This window comes from Limulus polyphemus, unplaced genomic scaffold (assembly GCF_000517525.1).
Source record: "Limulus polyphemus unplaced genomic scaffold, Limulus_polyphemus-2.1.2 Scaffold386, whole genome shotgun sequence".
Classification (NCBI taxonomy): Eukaryota; Metazoa; Arthropoda; class Merostomata; order Xiphosura; family Limulidae; genus Limulus; species Limulus polyphemus.
The window spans coordinates 608,650-627,872 of record NW_013665996.1 but is presented as its reverse complement, the minus strand read 5'-3'; the positions used below and the strand labels follow the sequence as shown (position 1 = coordinate 627,872).

Sequence of the window (19,223 nt, the reverse complement as noted above, 5' to 3'; positions counted from 1 at the left end):
GTAATTATGCACAAAGCTACACAATTGGCTATCTGTGCTCTGCTCACCATAGGTATCGAAACTCGGTTTCTAGGGTTGTAAGTCTGCAGACATACCGCTGTGCCACTGGGAGGGGGGGTTAAATAATTGAAACAGTAATAATAGGAAACAATAATTTAAATTAGTTGGGTATTTTTCTAACACTAATCAATTAATAGAATTAATCCCTCAGTTTTACTCAAACTCATGATGATCATTGTCAGTCAACAGAAACATAAAATATCAGAAGGTGACAGAAGGACATTCAACCCATCATGGTCATCCATTCCCTCATAAAAACAACCAAGGTATCAAAAGTAAAGTAAAAATAACTCTACACGTTCTTAACCCTAATCAACAACTACTTAAAGGACCGTAGACTAAATGTAACAACATACACCACATCATCAAACAAACCATTTTACAAGGTTTATTTAACAATTTTATGGATTAACTTTTTTATATCGGTTGTTCAGGAGGTTTTTTGATAATCTTAAAAGGTTAAATGACCTTTTGTATTATTATGCTTTATAAAAAAAATAGGAAAAAAAATTACAATTTTAATTAAAAGTAGGGATCGTTGATTATTCATAGAATTGCTATAAGAAGTATCCAAAACAAAATAAATGCTGCAATAAAACATACACAAACAATAATGTAATACTAGTTGGATAGATTTTAAAATGATTTTCATTCCCTACTTTGGTTAGCAAATTTAGACTGCTTAATTTAGCTGTATGGATCACAGTTTGGGCTCTTTTTCTCCAGGAAGCTATCAAACCCATCAGCCACCTTTCTCAACCATTTCATTGATCTTCCTCATTTCACCATGGAGTTCTCCCTCACTCTTCATTGGGCATTTACCTCTGTTATTTGGTTAACAAAGAAGGATGTCTCAAATGCTTACCTTCTCATCCCTTTTTCCCCATCATCCAGATGTTACCTTCATTTTGTCCACAGATGTCGAGTTTCTCAATTCCACACTCTTCTGTTTGCTGTGGTGTATGTACTCTGTGTTTTCTGTTGGGTGATCAGGGCCTTTGCCCAACTTTTTCATTCTCACAGCCTGCAGTTTCATCATTATATAGATGACTGGCTGCTTTTAGTTTCATCCCAACAAGCATCTCGCATGCACATACAGTTACTTCTTCTGGAGATGGCTTTTTTGGGTTGGCTACTCATGTTGGAGAAGTCATTTCTCATCCTGACTCAATACCTTATTTATTTGCGAGTGTTCACCTACTATCTCAATCAGGCTCAGCCTTCTTGTCTTCAGTTGAGATTGATAGAGTTATTAGTTCTCAAATCTCAATTTTTGCCTTCTCTCACTGCATATGAGATTCTTTCTCTTTTGGGGACTTGGACTTCCATGGTAGCCCACATCCCCTTGGATCATGCATATGTGCTATTGCATGATTAATGGAATTTTGCTTGGGATCTCTTGGATTTGGTTACCCCTGTCCCCCTCACTACACATCATTTTTAGCCTGGTGGCTCAACAGGGAAAAAACCATTTCTTCTGCCTCCCCATTAGAAGTTGCATTTTTTTAACAGATGCTTTTCTAATAGGTTGGGTAATATTTATGTATTCCCAATAAATCATGGATCGTTGGTCTTTGGCAGAATCAGCTCTGCACATCAATATTCTGGTGCTATTTGCCATTTGTCATGCTTTGGCTCATTTCCTCCCTTTTATATGTCAGGATTGACCCAACCTTTACCTTTATGCTCGTCCTTTTCCTTCTTTCTCCGGGTTTTATCCATTATCCAAACTGCTTCATGCTGAGTCCTTCTTATTGCACTTTTATGGCATGCTTACACTACTTTAGTCCTCACCTCCATTACCACTTCTTTCCGGCTCTTTGCCATGACAACCTCAGACGTCTCCATGTCATTTGTCCAGTCACTTGCAAGGTAGTCTTGACTCTCCACACACACAGCATTCCTTTTTTCCCCATTCATTCCATCCTTTGTAGTTAATGGTTTATCAGAGAAAATGGTGCATTTTTTGCCATTGGTCTCCACACTTTGGTTACCTCACTTCCCATTCTAGTGTTCATGTCTCAATTTTTTTCACAATAGTTATTTTTTGTCTACAATTGCTGTTTATTGAGCAGCCTTATCCAATACCTTCCACTTTTTCCATTTGCATAGAGTTTTTCCCTCTCCCTTTTCTTTCATTTCTTTTGGCTCTTTCATCCACATTGTTGTACATTCACACCTGTTTCCCTCCCTTCCATTTCCCATTTGTATTCTGGCTGTGATCCAGATAGTCTTCTCTGTCCTGTTTGTGCTCTCCAATGCTATGTTGTCTGCATGGCTTCCTTCCATGATTCCCATTCCCACCTCTTTGTGCATTTGAACCCTTCCTCTACCCAAACATTTTCATTGTCACTCTTATGGGTTGGATTAGCCAAATCATTGGGTTGGCTTATTCTTTCTTGTCTCCGAATTCCTGATGTATTTTCCAGATATCCTCTTATCAAGTCTGGATTCTTGCTCTTTCCATGACTGCCCACTTTCATTACCCATGGGAGGAAAGCATCCAGGCTGGCATGTGGACCACACCACACACCATGATATCTCATTACCTTCATCATGTAGCTATATCCTCCTATTGAGATGGGATGTTCCACAAGACCAATAGAGGTTTCTTCGCAGTGTTTCACATCACAAATATGTCTGTTCCAGACCATACCAGTTTATGGACTATCATGAGTGAAGCAGTATCAGGATAGCTGCCTGTCCCTATGATACTGGTTGAATAAATTGAGACTGGCCTACTTTTAAACATACAGTTTTGTGGTCACCCATTGCACTTACTCTAGCATTGCATTGCACCTGACTCCCCACCATATTGTTCCCCTCTCTCTAAATGGAGTATGGGAATCCTTGCCACTTACCAGCTCTTAAATACTGGGATGGTGGACCATGGAGGCATCCTCCTGAGTGTGCTCAATCCAATTCAGTTGAGAGTAGGGAGGTGATGTTATGTTGGTGTAGATGATGTGAACCCTCCTCCTACCACAGACTGGAAAACAAATTCCTGACGCCACCTGGTTTTGAACTGGAGATGATCCACTAAATACAGTTCACCTCTAGCTGGGATCCCTCATCCTACTGCCACCTGCATGTTGGTTCCTGGGTGGTCTGGTATTGAATTAGAGCTGCACCAGCCAACATAAGTTCTCACACATGTGGTTGGTAGAAAGCGCTCATCCTACTGCAGACTGGACAACAATTCACAATGCTGCCAAGTTTTGGATTTGAGTGAATCACCATGTTGCATTCCCCCTTTTTAATGTAAATTGATTGTTGGGTTTCCAGGTGGCTTGGTGTTAGTTGTGTACTGGGTCTGCACACATGGCCTGCTTGGTTGGTTGGAATGGAAATTGTTTTCCCTTCTGCTTCCTAAGCTTGAGGTGAAAACTGTTGGGACCCTCCTCCTACTACGAACTGGAATATAAATACCCAACGCTGCCTGGCTTTGGACTGGAGTGGACCAATTGATTATGGCCTGATGGGCCCTAGCCACTCTAAACCATTTGGTGCATTCAATTGAGTATTGGATGTACTGATTTTCTACCCAACTTAGTGACATATCTTCTCACCAGGGGAAGAGTATAACTGGTACAGATGTAATGCAGTTTCCCACAGGATGCTTTCTGAAAGGTGCTCATCTAGGTACATTTTGCACCGGTCCCTACACTAGTTCAATGTGGGATTCTAGCTATTATGTGAGTGGAGATAAGGTATCATATCAGAAGTTATAATTTTCATACACTGAAAATGTATTTTCAATAGACACCTTCATTCACACTTTTCACTCTTCCTCCCCATTTCTGGTGCTTCTGTTTTGCCTAATCTCATAGTGAAGATTGAGAACTACAGCATGCTTATTTTTATGCTACAGCACAGGTGTATCACATGTATACACATGAGGGTAAGTGGGAGTATCAAGGCTAGTGACAGACAAAAATTGCACATATAGGAAGCAGCACTAAATGAGAAAAACTATTATGAGAGGATGTAAGTATCTATTGAAAATACATTTTCAGTGTAGAAAAATTATAACTTCTAATCTATATTGGAAATGTTGATGGGTAATCACAAAAAACAGTTACTAATTATGTCCATAGTTGACAAGACTTCCGTATTACTATCTCCGATTAAGTTTGAATATGAGACTACTTTTGTTTTAATTTTAAGTTCTAAGCATACAAATGTTATAGTAATTCCCTTAAATTTTGTGCAGATGTTAATAAAAACGACTTTACTTAGAATAAGTAATTAAAGTAGAACAGTATGAAATTTTAAGTCCTTTACATAACCTCAACATAACAAAGCATACTGTAAACAAATATTGTAATTTGTTATTCCAAAATATGTTATATAACATATATAACATTGTTTCATTCTTAACTTCATTTGGATAAAGATAGAAAAGCCTTGCCTATTGCTTATTTGGTTCATTATTTATACTAATGCAGTGTGCTATAGATATTTTTGTATTTTAATATACAAGTAAGCAAAGAAAATAGCCTACAAATTGAAACACCTGAAAACAAGCCAATTCTTGCAATTTTAGGTATTTTTCAATTTTATACAACATAACTCGGTACCCTGTTCTACAGAACCATTTCATAACTGACAACTGTCCTTTTAAATATTCACTTAACTATTAACACAGTTTATATTTGAAAAACAAATATTTCAAAATGATCAGTGTTAATTCTAATTTTATCTCTAAGTATGCACCAAAAGTATCATCATGTTATGTATAATTTTTTAGTAAGTTCATTATTTCATTGAGTTAAGTCACATGGCAAAACATCATGGGAATGATAAATAGGCTATATTCATGTTTTTATTTTAATGCCAGAAATAATGTAAATTTAGCAGGGACCTCATCACAACAGTTTTGTACCCATATACTTGTAAACAGGAATATTCAATCATGTTTCACATCAGTATGTGATTTGTTGAATTGCTCATTTCTGGCATTGTTTCACAAGCCATTTATATATTAATTGTAAAAGGTCTATATTGTTGAAGCATGAAAATATATTTCATTTTACAGACCTTTTTATTGACAACAAAAGGCAAATTTATTCTTATTTTAACTGGATAACTTTTCTGTCAGATTAACTGAACAAAACATAATCATATTCTGACCATTTTATTCAACAACTCAAAATACATTCTTCTTAACCCCTTCACACACACTAAAATGCAACAACAAACTTGTTCAAGTATGAAAAGGAATTGATGTTTGAAACTAAACTATTACAACAAACATCTCACAAATACTTTGAATTGCACATGTTGCTATATGTGACATAACTGAAACTATCTTCTTATAGGTAGCAATAGCCATACTGTTTAATGACTAGATGTACAGTACAATCAGACTGATAATGATAACTTTAATACACCAGAACTTGTACAAGCATTAAACATTTCAAGTCATTATGTTATTACAGGTGTGAGAATACTATGTTACAGAAATACACTATAAATGTATGAAATATTAGTAAACATTTTTCTTGTGCTAATAAACAGTCAGAGCCAAATTAATTATTTTTTGGACAGGAAAAATTGTCTAGGGGCCTTCAGGACTAGACTTCATAAATAAGTAAAATACAATGCAGTACTATTTATTAATTATAGTTCAAGCAATACACAAACACAAGTGATGGGTAGGTAATATACAAAATCTAATATTTATGATAAATGTAGTGACAACAAATTTGTTTGTTAAATGGCCAAGAAAATATTTATGAACAAGTTGTAAAAACATGTTAAAGAAATATTATAAAATAATAGGTTTATATGAAATTACTAAAATTACTGTTGTCATAGTGACATAGTTACAAATATGTTTTTCAATGAAGCATCCAGTGTTTGATTTTTCTCTCTTTTATTTTCGGGTGGGGGGCAGGTGTCCCCATTCCCTCCCCCTCTTTCTTCTCCCTTTAACTTGGCCATATATATGTTTCAAGTCATAAAAGAAAAAATAAGCTTAAGACCCTAATTTATTTCTCACTCTCAATCTTACATTAAACCATTAACTATAAACAAATTGTCACAGTATCCTGTATAGGTAAAGGATTTTTTTTTTTTTCATTTACCAAATACATTTAACAAATAAGAGATCAGTTATTCTTAAATAACAATTAAGACCATGTTGTTAGATGGGTGAACCTAAACAAACCTCCAGTAAACAACTTTTAAGTCTTGATACATTCTTATCTGAAAAAGATTGGTGTTTAACTTTTATCATCAAAATATTGAAAAAAACCTTTAGGTTTATTAAAGATTTTACACTTGCCTTAACTTATTTATGATCTGGCCAAACTTGGACCTTACCTTTTCTTACCTGTACCACCCATAACCTAGTGTATATTCAGTCTGCATCAAAAGAAACAGAATGCTATTCTCTTGTTTACTTAAGATACACATATTGTATTTTGACCAGAAAATGATATGTAGATGGTAATAGTAGTAGTAGTTTTTTTTTTTGAACCAAGAAGTGACAGAGGGACAAAAAAATTGCATTGAGTATAGAGTTATTGTGAATCTCCACCGTACACTAGTACACATATAATTGGTTTAAGTTTCCTTATAAGAGGATAACCAAAGTCTTTGGAGAAGGCCATACAGCTGAGTTTTATCACAAACAGCCCACACCAAGTTATATATTCATATAAATCTACAATCTGTAAACATGAAATTAAAGGATTTTATTACAAACTTAAACAATAAAATTGTACAAATTGAATATTTTCACACACAATCTACACAACTTTAGCAGGTAGACTGTACATGAATTTCACATCTATGGTGCATATATTTTTATGTTTTGTAAGTTTGTATTTCTTATCTTATTTTTAATACACAGGTCTATTAGTTTCTTCCTTATTGAGCCAAAAAAATCCAAACTTTGCAAACAGGTTTATCAAGTATCTAAAAGTAGTTAGTCCAATTTTATAACTTTCTTGAACACACAAAACATTCATGCATCAATAGCCACCACTGCTGTAGTTATAGTTCTTTGTTATAAAGAGAAAGAAAAAAATATACGAGTTGTTAGATTGGATATTACTTGATATTTCAGGTTCTGACATTGTACAGGTGGAAAGTAGATCATTCAGTACTGTCCTTAATAGTATATTTGTGTGAAAGGTCATTCACAACTATGTTTTTATCAAAACTTTATACTAGACTACATAAAAATGTCATTAATGAAATTATGGGCTCACAAGATGATTCCCAATGCTTCTGTTGTGTGAAACACCACTTAAATCTTTTTTTTTCTAGAAGTATTCTAATATAAAGATTCATTGTAATTATTGTCCAAAAAACTGCCTTTCAAATCAGTCAAGTCATTATTTACATGTAGTACTGAATTTTATATTTGTTTCTCTTATACTTGATTATAAGTTTGCCAGTGAGTTTTCTTTATTTGTATATGACCACTGTTCTATACTTAAGAAACATATTTTTACATATCAGTGGTATTTAAATTGATAATTACATTTTGCCTCAAGTCTTGTATACACATGAAATTAACAGTTGTATAGCACTAGTAACAGCATTTTCATCACCATGTAGCTGTTCTCAGTAATGCTCTAATTCTTCCTGCCTTAAATTACATGTATTCAAGTTGTTTAACTATAGGAAATGTTGTTTTAATGATCCAGGTGAAAATGTTTGTATTGTATACAGTATGTTAAAACCTCTGTTGTGTAAAATTGTATATTTTGTGAAATTGGGGTTTTGTATTTTTATATCCTCTTGCTTCAAAGAAAAGTCCTGTTAAATCAGTATTCTACTTTTCTCAACTAAACTGTGATGTACATGTATATCTTAAATTGAAACATTGTTGCAATGGCTATAAGTATTATACTGTAATCAGGAACAGAATTATAAAATGAATGGATGCACAACATCCAATACCTGGTATCTGTAGATCAAAGATATAATGACCAAAATCACTGCACTCTTATAATTCATGAATGGATGCACAAATTCCAATACCTGGTATCTGTAGATCAAAGATATATAATGACCAAAATCACTGCACTCTTTATAATTCATGAATGGATGCACAAAATCCAATACCTGATATCTGTAGATCAAAGATATAATGACCAAAATCACTGCACTCTTATAATTCATTGGTACTCCATTTGTCCTGTTTGTTATCTAGATGCCTGAAGTTCTTTATTATGTTTATATAGTACACCTGGTACCATTTTTAGAACAATTGTGTGCTTTAACTTTGTATATTTCCAAAGTTTTGGTATAACAAAACAAAATGATATCAAACACAAGTCTCCAGCACAAAATAGCTTTTTTTTAGTAAAGTGTGGATTAAAAGTCTGATCATCAATTAACCAAATTTTGACTTTTGTATTTCTTCACCCCATTACCTGACCAGATGGAAAAAGCATTTAATTTTTATTACCTGGAACAATTCATTGCACTAAATTTGGTGTCAGTAACATGTGGTAGGATGTTACCTATTAAGTGATTTGTTGTAGAGTTACCCGAGAAATAATATACATAATTATATTAATTTCCCTATATATGAAAAATTATTGACATTTTAAGTACTTTTAATGTGAAAATGACCTATTGAAACTCAATTTTCTAAGTATGTAATGTGTACCTTTAGATAAATAACTCTAGTATAATCATGTTTTGAATGGGCTTGAAGGAGAGTACATGTAGATATGACTGGAAACTAGTTAGAATAGTTGCTAATTTCAAAATTTCATGCAGAATTTTTTTTAAATTATCACTTGTACACGTGTAAATATGCTTGACTATTTTCTGCTCAATCAGCTTACACTATGTGAGTGTTGAAGAAAGTAGAGTGGGCTCAACTCTTAATCTAGCTGTTGTTTAAAGTTTTTTAAATGATAGGTTTAAAATGAAGTATTCACTGTTAGCAATTTCATTTTATATATATATATTACATATGCAGCAGCTAAACCTGCTGAACATGTAACTTTTAAACACATTTTTTTTCTACTTCTTGGTACATTGTACACGTACTCTTGTAGGTGGTAATAGACCTACTTATCCAGTTTTGTTGCAGCTGCTGCTATTGTAATAATAACAAACTTATTAAGGTTTTTGGATATTGGCAAGTTATGTGTTGTTGTTTTTTTTTTTGGTTTCTTATGTATGGTACCTGTACGGTAACAAAGGTTTCTTTCAACTTTACTTCTGAATTTTGTGATCCAAGGCATCCATACATTCACTGTTTCAGTAATTAAACCAGGAAAGCATATATTGGTAATTGTAATTGTACAATTGTATGCCAAAACAATATGTTGTTTTTTTCTTTATTTCTTCTGCCTCATAGTTGCTCAGCAGTAAGTCTGAAGGCTTATGCTAAAAACTGAGTTATATACCTGTAGTGGGGTACAGCACAAATAGCCCATTGTGTAACTTTGTGCTTAAGAAGAAACAAGCAAACAAACTATATTTCTCCTAACACAAATGAAATAAATATATATTAAAAAAACATGTATCACTGAAACTAAGTGTGGTGTAAAGTATATTATATTTGTCAATTAAATGAACCATGGCAAAAATGCATAGAAAACTCAGTCTATATTACCTGTACTTACCTCCATACAGAGTGCATTGCACAGAGTGGTGCATCAGTTATTGCACCACCATGATTTTTTATGTCCTGCCCTTCAATTGTTTGAAATGTGCACCATTAATGAAATATCACCCAGTTATTGTAACAAAATTGAGGCAGTGAAACATAAACATGACTCAGAATAATCATAGGAGGGGCAGGACTTAAAAATATCTTGGTGTGAAAATTTTTCATCACGCTGTACAAAGTTCAAGTTTATTTTATGATAATTTCTTTTTTTTTTTCAGGTCCCTTGCTGTAGGAACTAAGACTGGATATAAATTATTTTCTTTGAATTATGTGGATAAATTTGAAAAGATTTATGAAAATGGTGAGTTGAAATTTTTTAATCTAAAATTTTATTTTTATTGGGAAGTTCATTAAGTAAGATTGGAGTAAGCAAATCAGCTTTTATGAAATCCATTAATTTTTAGCTTAGAGGCCTATTGCCTAGACAAAATGAGTAACAGTTAATGATACAAAACTGTTTTTCTTCATGTATAAAATAACCTTCAAGGTTAAAAACAACTTTTATTTTATTTATTGGAACATTTGTTTCTTCTACTTAACACTTTCAAGCAAATTTTGATCTAAGGTTGTTTACATTACATTAATTCTGGAAAAATGCTAGATCAGAAAATCTCAAAATATCTATTGACACTGTGTTGAAAACAATTACTAGACTCAGATGATGTATTCATTATTGATACTAGTGAACAAGTAAGTCTACATTTATATTAGAAGAAAAGCATCATCAGCTCACTCTTTTGTTAGTAATTATAATGTTTAACTTTAGCTTTTATGGAATTGTAATTAGTTTGGAATGAATTCTTTGTGCAATTTTTGGTTTTTGATGTGTATTTGTTAAATTGTTTTGTGTTAGTCATGGCCAATTGACATCACCATAGTGTTTAAAATTCATGTAAAGATTAGACTAAGGTCTTTCACAATTATCTCAAATGGAAATATAATTATAAACATTAAAATTCTCACCTGTAAAGTCATTCATCCATAAACTTTCTTAGTAAATACAGAGTTAAAAGAGAAATCAGGCCACAGCAAATTGTCCATTATAATAAAGTGTCGTTCAGAGTTCATCTTGAAGTGATTCTAAAGTTACACATAGTTAGTGATACTGTGTATATTGTTCGGTTGAATTAAGTTAGTGAATGTAGTGTTCATGATTGAGTGAGAGATCTGCTTCATAAGATTAGTGTGGTACCTCTTGAACTTATATTTATATAGCTAAAGTAACCTTTGGTTAAAATCATGATTGTATTTTAATGAATGATGTGGCTTCACCTTTTAGAGGATTTGGAAATTCAGTCCATTGGTTTTGTTTTATTGAAGAATGTTTATGCAAGTTAATGTACATATCAGATATATTATTTCTACATAAACATCCCATATTTATGTTTCTAAAATGCCTGAATCATATGTAAGTTCTAAAATATCTTTGTTAATAAAAAAATGAAGGATATTCCAAGCAATTTAAGGATGCTGGAAGAGAGTAACCAAAAATGTGACTGAAATTTGAGGACTGTGGTCAGACATGTAAAAATGAGATGATTGCATTAGGCTGAAAGCTCAAATAGAAGCTAAGAACATATGGAAAACTGTGAAACGTATTGTGGTTAATAAGATCATTAGTATCCATGAAAATGTATAAGTGTTGTTGAAAATTCCATGAAGGAGATCAAAATAAATTGTGATAATATACAAAGCTGGTTTGATGATATACAGAATTGGCAAATATCTGTCTTCCCATCTTTTCAGTGGGCTATCTTAATTTTATGTATTTAAAAAAAAAAGATTTTAGCACCAGTTCAGACCATTCCTATAATTATTTTTTAAATACATAAAAGAAAGAGAACTTTTTTTTTTCTGAGTGCTGGAACTTCTAAGTTATGACAGTTAGTACTTATCTCTGATTTGCATTCATGACTGCACATTTTGCCATGGTTATTTTTAGAAAACTCCCCAAAATAGAATGGCCTTCTACTGATTCAGAAATCATCATCCCACTCCCACCCCCCAAAAAAAAGGTTTCTACAAAGAGAGCAGAGGGTCAGTAACTGCCATAATAAGGTGTGGCAGGTTTCTTTAGTCTGTGACAAAAGGTATAGTCATATTACTTATCAGGTATAATTTGCACACAACTTTAAGTGTTTCAGCTTGTATTCAAAGTTTAGAGAGAAAAAACATATATATGAAAAATTTATTTGAATCATACTGTAACATGGTAGAAATTTTGTTTTCTTCAATAATTTAAAAGTTAAAAGATGCCTGGCCACTGCTGAAATGAGGGTCAGCAAGGCAAACAAATTAGCATGTGACACAAATTTTAATAACTATGTTTACACAATATAATAGCAAAAAAAATTAATTTTTTTGTGTATATCAGAAGTTCATGCTTTGGAAAAATTTATTAAGTTATTGTTTCATATAATCAAGGGTTTCATTCCTGGACCCTAGTTTTGACACACTGTCTTCAAATTCTGGCTGGCAACTTTATAAGTGTAATACGTGACCAGCAAGACAAGGAGACATGCAATGTGACACACACACACACTCTCAAAAGGATATTTAGTATTTTATTTTTAATGCATTTTTTCAAATTAAAAAACTATAACATATATAATATTACAATATGAATTATAAACTACATTTTGATGCCAATTTTATTGACATGCATTAATAATAAAGTTTAATTAAATTTGGAAAATAACATTTAAACATCAAACATATGGCCTTTGATGTGTCTGTAGCTAGAGGGTTAACCAGTTTGTTATGAAATGTGCTATGTATGCTAGTATGATACTTTATCAATAATAATCTTTAAAAATAGCAGAGAGCAAATGTATTTTCAAAATTACCCTTTATTTGTAAATAGTCATTTCAATATCTCTTTTTGAAATGAAAATTGTTTTGAAGCTAAATGTAGCATCAAAAACTGGATTAAAATGCTTTTATGACATTGAATTTTCTATTATCAGGCCCTGCACAAAGTGTTTTGAAAACTGTCACATAGTTGTTCAGTGTTATTTCTATTATTCCCCAAAGCCTAGTTACTGCAAGTGTCACCTCTTGAACAGTTTTAATGCCTTTTATCTTCAGTTTTTGTGTGCTATTCCAATATAAATCCCCTTTAAGAAAATTCCACAGCCAAAATTCTGCTGGTATAATGTCTGGGATTCTCATGGGCCGGGAAGTGCTCATATGTTTTTCTCTTTGGAATTGCCTTTTGACTAAAGTAAAACACATTGCGCAATCCTATACATTAACACATTGTTATGAATTTTATTCAGATCATAAGTTTCATATTGCTGAAACTTATGAAGCCTCTAATAGTACTGAAAATGACTATTTCAACTTCATCATTATGCTGGTCAGAGACCCATGGTTGCAACAGCATTATTGTAATATTTTCTACATTTTCTTTAAATTGTCAAATTAATGAATGCTGTGTGAATAATAAAAAGAATCACTCAAATTGAGTCAGGTAATTCTAAACCCAATGGGTGCTGGGGTTTTCAAGTACCTGTGGTGAAATCTAGTAAAAACTACTGTCCCATTGGATGCATAAGAAATTTTGGCAGGCTGTAAATGGGATAAGGATCTGGATACTTTTACTGGCAAGTTGCTAATTACTAATGTAGCTGCATCCAGTGATGAAACACTTTTACACATTTTTAGGATGTATATATGGGCATAGTTTTTTTACCTTTGGGCAATAATTTCCATTCATGAAAAAGGTAAATCCTTGCTGTTGAGTGACATCTTATTTCTCATAATTGCTTTATGACGGATATCATTTAAGTGTTTGGAGATACACTGCTGATTTTTATTGTTTTCAATCAGTATATTAATACCATTTAGTTTTAGCCAGCATTATTCACACAATTGTGCACAACCAAATTGTAGAGGCAGTTATATTGCATAACTTCAAGGTTTCTTAATTCATTGAATTGGTTGACATAAAGTAATAAGCAAATTTATGTAATGCATTATGCAGTGTCTAATAACAATAATCATTTAAGTTTTTAACGTATATGCTAATTTTATTTTTGAAATAAAATGTTATATAATTTTCCTATGATTACAAGTAAAATCAACACTTAAGTCACAACTACATTATTCCCCAGGGTTAGGTAATAGACAAGATTGATGCCTATCTTCCAATAAAACATATGGTTTCAAAAGTAACATACGACATAGTGACATGTACTGTATTTGGAGAATGTAAGAAAACAAACTATTAAATAATACAAATACATACATATTTATATTCCATCAACAGTAAACTTGCATTAAAGAAATATTAAATGCTATTAACCACTTCTCATAAGAATGATTAATGTAGTTATTGAATCTCAGTGTTTATTTATGTCGACATTGTGTCTGTTACTGATATAATAGATAGAATGTATATATCTTGCAAAAATATAAAAACAACAACAGTTTATTACAAGACTCAATAGGCCCTAAAAGTCTCCATTAATATGTCTCATGAATGCTTTCCACAGAGTGAACTCTTGCAGTTCCAGATCAATTTCAGATAATGACAGCCTAAGCTATCTCACTTCTGGAACTGGAAAAAAAAAGTTACAGTAACAAATTGTAATTGGAACACACTAAAAATACACAACTTTGCATGACTTCAGTTTGTTTATATAAAGCTACACAATGGGGTATCTATGCTGTGCCCAAAATGAATAATAAAACCCATTTTTTAGCTTTATAAACATGATTTCAGAATTGGTTTTAAAAAAAAATCTTAGACAGCACACAGATACTGATAGTGCTATTAACAATAGAAGCATGACAAGTCACACTTATGTGCTGACTGTAGCTTCTGTTGTATGCCATATACACTACATTTAATGTTAATATCTGATTGTGTGTCATTCATAAAATAAGTTATATTTTAAATGGACCTCAATGTTAACATGGAAACTTTCATGTGATAGTTTTTAATTATCATACATACAACACTTATGCATTTATTTTGGATAAGAAGATTACAGCAGCAATTTAAATTAGAAAAAGACCATAAGGGATAGATAAAGTAACTGCAACATCAATAGTTCCACTAGGAAACAACAACAATACAGTGGTAAACTGGAAAATGATAGTGTACCACATATTTAAAAAAAAACTTCTGTTTGGTTCTTTGCTACAACACTGATTTCGACAAAGATAAGAATCATATTCTTTGCTGTGGCCAACTTAATAGAATAAGAAAATCTCTTACTCGTTAAATGTACTTTAAATTCTATAATGTACTGGTTCAGTAAATACATACATAGTTTCCAAGAAAATCAAACAATAGCAAGATAAAAAAGTACTAAGCTGATAGAAATCTGTCTACTTTATCAGTGAACAGTGCAGCATGATATACGATGTACAAAATTACTACTGTAGATACGTCATTTTATTAGCACCTTGTATATTCTATTCCTGTAATTATTTGAGATTAGAGAAAATACATCAAAATTTATGTTTTAATCAACTACATATTTTTAAATAATAATGGGAATAAAAACATAACATGTTTATTATATCTCATTTGTATATAAATATAGCAAAAATATATTTTTAAAACTGATTTTTAGAGTATTGTGAGTAATTTTTTATGTTAATTCATTTTTTAACTGCTGCATTAAATAATCTTGATAAAATAAATACTAATATAAAAAAAGAACATTTCATTGTAGCCTGAAGATTAATATATTTGCTTATGGGAAGTTTTTAGGCTTGTGAAAGATGTACTTGGCTTAAATTTGTCATAATGTTTCATCTAGTTAAACAGAGCTGTCTCAAAACTAATTTAATAACCTATTTTTGTAACATGAGGCTAATCCTATGTGATTTCTACTGAAGGTGATATTTATAACAATCTAATTTACTAAACTTCAAAGCTCTGATGCTGTGTTATGTTCAATAGGAAATTCCCAAGGCCCATTGTACTACTTCTTAGAGCAGTGTTGTAATTGAAGAGCCTGCATACCTGAATGTAACAATCATGAGTTGTATCAAAAACCAATAAAACAGGCATGATCATGTGTTTCAGATATAAAACTGTTTGTATAATAATGTGACCAGATTTTGCAGCAGTAAAACAGTTTCTATTTAGATCTAGTAGAATGATTTACAATTCAAATTAGTCCAGGACTCTTTGAAATTCTTTCAAACAACATTCTACTTATAGATCTTTAAAATGGTTTTGTCAAGAAAAAAAATGAAAGATGAGTTATTTTTTTATTTAAGAGTCCATAAAGTTTGAAAAAGTTAAGTTCGAAGCTCTCTTTAAATTTCTTCTACATATTTAATGCATTAAGTGAATTGGATGATAGTAGTGAAGTGAATACTGGCCCCTTTTATTGGAAATGGGAGACCTGCAACCCTGTACCAATGCCTGTGAAGCCTTTAAAGTTTCCTCTTCAAGGTAAGATATCACAATACCAGCAATGTAACACTATACATTATCTTGCATCAAGGAAATATCTGGTCTAATTGTACCCATGAAAGGTTGTATAGTTTAATCCAGCATTATGTCAATCTTCCCTTCAGAAGCACGGTAATGTTTATACTGATGCCTTATCACACCATAACTAAACCACTATTAAAATGGTTATATTCAGTGATGTTACATTTTGTTGTTCACTACTAGCTGTCCAAACATGAACTCATCAATTATTTTAGAGACATCAAACATTGACTTATCTGTGAAAACTATAGGTTTCCTGTGACTTTCTTCCCAATTCTATTGATCTCCAGAAAAGTCCAAAGAAGTTGTGAGGCTGAATCAGGTCTTCTCAATTTTAAAGTCTGTTTCTTACCATTTAGTCATTACTGATTCTAATTACTGTCCCAAGTGGACATGTTATGCAAATAGTGGTCATTAAACTCTACTGTACAAATTAAATTGTGATTGTCTGATATCTTGCTCTAAACCTTCCCACTACAGGCATTAATACATCAAAATGAACTGCTACTTGCCATTATGTTTGTCCAGTTTCCAACATTTGAACAGCTCTAACAGTCTGTGTTTTTACTTAGCACCTCTGCCTTCCACCAACAGACAAGTTCTTATACAATGATATGGAAATAACCAAAATTGAAGAACAAACAAACAAGAAGTCAATGAATTATCAAATATAATGTAATGTTGATATTTTGAATTGTAATTAGGTGTAATTTTCCAGTTTCATATTAATGAATTAAATTTTTTGCATTAGTGTAATTCTTCACTCTTTTTTATTGGTTCATTTCATTTTAGGAGCCAAATACTTCTAAATCCTGCTTAAGGAAAATACTTTCTGACACACATTGTACACTTGACATGTATTGTGACATTAACTGCTTTAAAAGACCTGAAAGATTTCTAAATTCACTAATGAAGTTCTAAAATGCTTGTATTGTATTTTTGCCTCTTTTTATGACTAAAAAAGCTTCAAAAAAATATGTTTTTGTACTACTATGATAAATTTAATTTTATTGATAAAAATTTTTAAATTAAGTATTTTTTTTATATTTTTACTTTGTTTTTTATAGCCACATGTAGTATTTCTAATATAAAAAAGCATAATATTTTTGTGTATAAATTAACCAGTTTTTCTCTCTCTTTACAGATAGTGAAGATATTTGCATTGTCGAGAGACTGTTTTCTTCAAGTCTGGTGGCCATTGTCAGTCTTTCATCCCCTCGAAAGCTCAAAGTCTGCCATTTCAAGAAGGGAACAGAAATCTGCAACTATAGCTACTCTAATACTATCTTAGCTGTCAAACTAAATAGAGCTGTGAGTATCAAATGTAAATTAAAAGTTTAACACATTTTTTCTAACTACACTTCTAGATGTATGTGTATATAGGTAGTATTTAGTATAGACCTAGTATTTACTTGTAAATAAAGTAACACTTAAGCATTAGTAAATATCATTCAGTTTCTTTCTTATTTGTCCTTGTTAGGATTCATGTAGTTTTTCTTCTGATTTGATAAATGTCCATTTGAAGATTCTTATATTGTGGTATAACTACCCTTTATTAAGGATGCAAAATTCTCAGGAACTTTGAAAGTGGTAACTTTCCACCTGCAATTTTGGGAATTTTCATCTTGAAGGAATGAGTGATCTTGGATCAGGGTACTCAGTCTAACTCAAATGTTTCAGAAAAAGTAGAATCAAGTAACTGTTGCATCTGCTTTGTGGGAATGTTTTATATTTTATCAAGTGATTTGCTGCTTGGTATCATTTTTAACATACTTATGAGAAGAGTATTTGAATAGGTACACTTCTTTTACATCCTTTGTTACTAAAGTGAAATGTTTCCATACTTTCAATGGAAAACATGGCATTATTCTACAAAATTAAAGAAAGAAAAAAAACAAAGGTTAGATGTTCAATATTAATATTAAATGTGCTTAGGTAATGTAGAGAAGATGTATTTACATACAATTAGTTATGTATTATTAATCCCAAAGTAAGATGTTAAATTTGGAGATGACACCTCACCTGTGTACACAGAAAAGCTTGATTCCTTCGTGCATCTGCCTAGGAGATTTGCATGCCACTAGCCTTAAACTACCTTCCATGTAAAAAATGTGTTTAACTTGAACTGCACTAGTGCATGATGTCATAATCATGTGAAGATATCCCTCCATTAGTAGGAGGGCAACACAACCTCTTTGTACAGTAGCTCCTCTTAAACACAAAATTTTTCCAAAATTGTTAACTAGTTATTTGAGACTTGTGATAGTTTGCAACTGATTTAATTTTTTTATTCAAGTTTACCTGGTTTAGTGTTGGAGTTTCACATAACCAGTGAGATTTCTTTAATTTCACTTAGAAAAAAAATATTTGGTGATTACCTGTTGTGATGAATTCTCAAGTGACAGTAACTTCCACTTCATCTTGTGATAGTGACAATGCTCCTAAGATGATTCCTGTGGCTACTTGAGGCTTGCTGTCTGTGAAGGATATGACAGCCATTATTTAATATGTTGTTGGTTCCTTCATGCACACTGAGCCTCCTTTTCCTTTCCATTCAGCTGATGTTCCTTCTCCCAAGTTTGAACATGACCAGGATGACAATTTTGACTGGCTATTTCCCCCACCAGGGTTTGTTCTAGACACAGCTTTATCTGTGGAGAAAAATCCTCATCCTTCTGATTTTTTTTTTTTTACATGTTTTTGCAGGTCAGTTCTTTCTTTCTCTTTCCTCTGTGTCCTTCAGTTCCTTCTGTACTTTAGGACACAAAACTCATAATCAAGGTTACTTTGTCTTCCCCTCCTTCACTTGATATTAGGATCCATGCAGACTCGTTTCTCAATAACTGCACACCTGTACTAACATGCCTCTTCCTCCTAATCTACTTTCTTTTTGTCTTGACTTAAAGCCATTCTTTGTTTTTGTTCTTTTTCCCTGCTCAAGGGATGGACCCCTTAACTTTTATTTCTGATACGATATCTTGCATCCTCTCACAAAGTAGCTTTTCTCAATCAGTACTGTTCTATACTGGTGCAAATTTTCAACACTCATCAGTA

At 32.2% G+C, this 19,223-nt stretch overlaps 1 protein-coding gene across 1 annotated transcript in view; it reads left to right on the top strand.

The window, feature by feature from the left end:
• LOC106457884 (WD repeat domain phosphoinositide-interacting protein 2-like) overlaps positions 1-19,223 on the top strand; it is a 64,260-nt gene that overhangs the window by 5,984 nt on the left and 39,053 nt on the right. The window contains exons 2-3 of the mRNA XM_022383951.1: positions 9,928-10,010; positions 17,314-17,480. Of these exons, the coding sequence (XP_022239659.1) occupies positions 9,928-10,010; positions 17,314-17,480 (250 nt within the window). The remainder of the gene's footprint in view (positions 1-9,927; positions 10,011-17,313; positions 17,481-19,223) is intronic.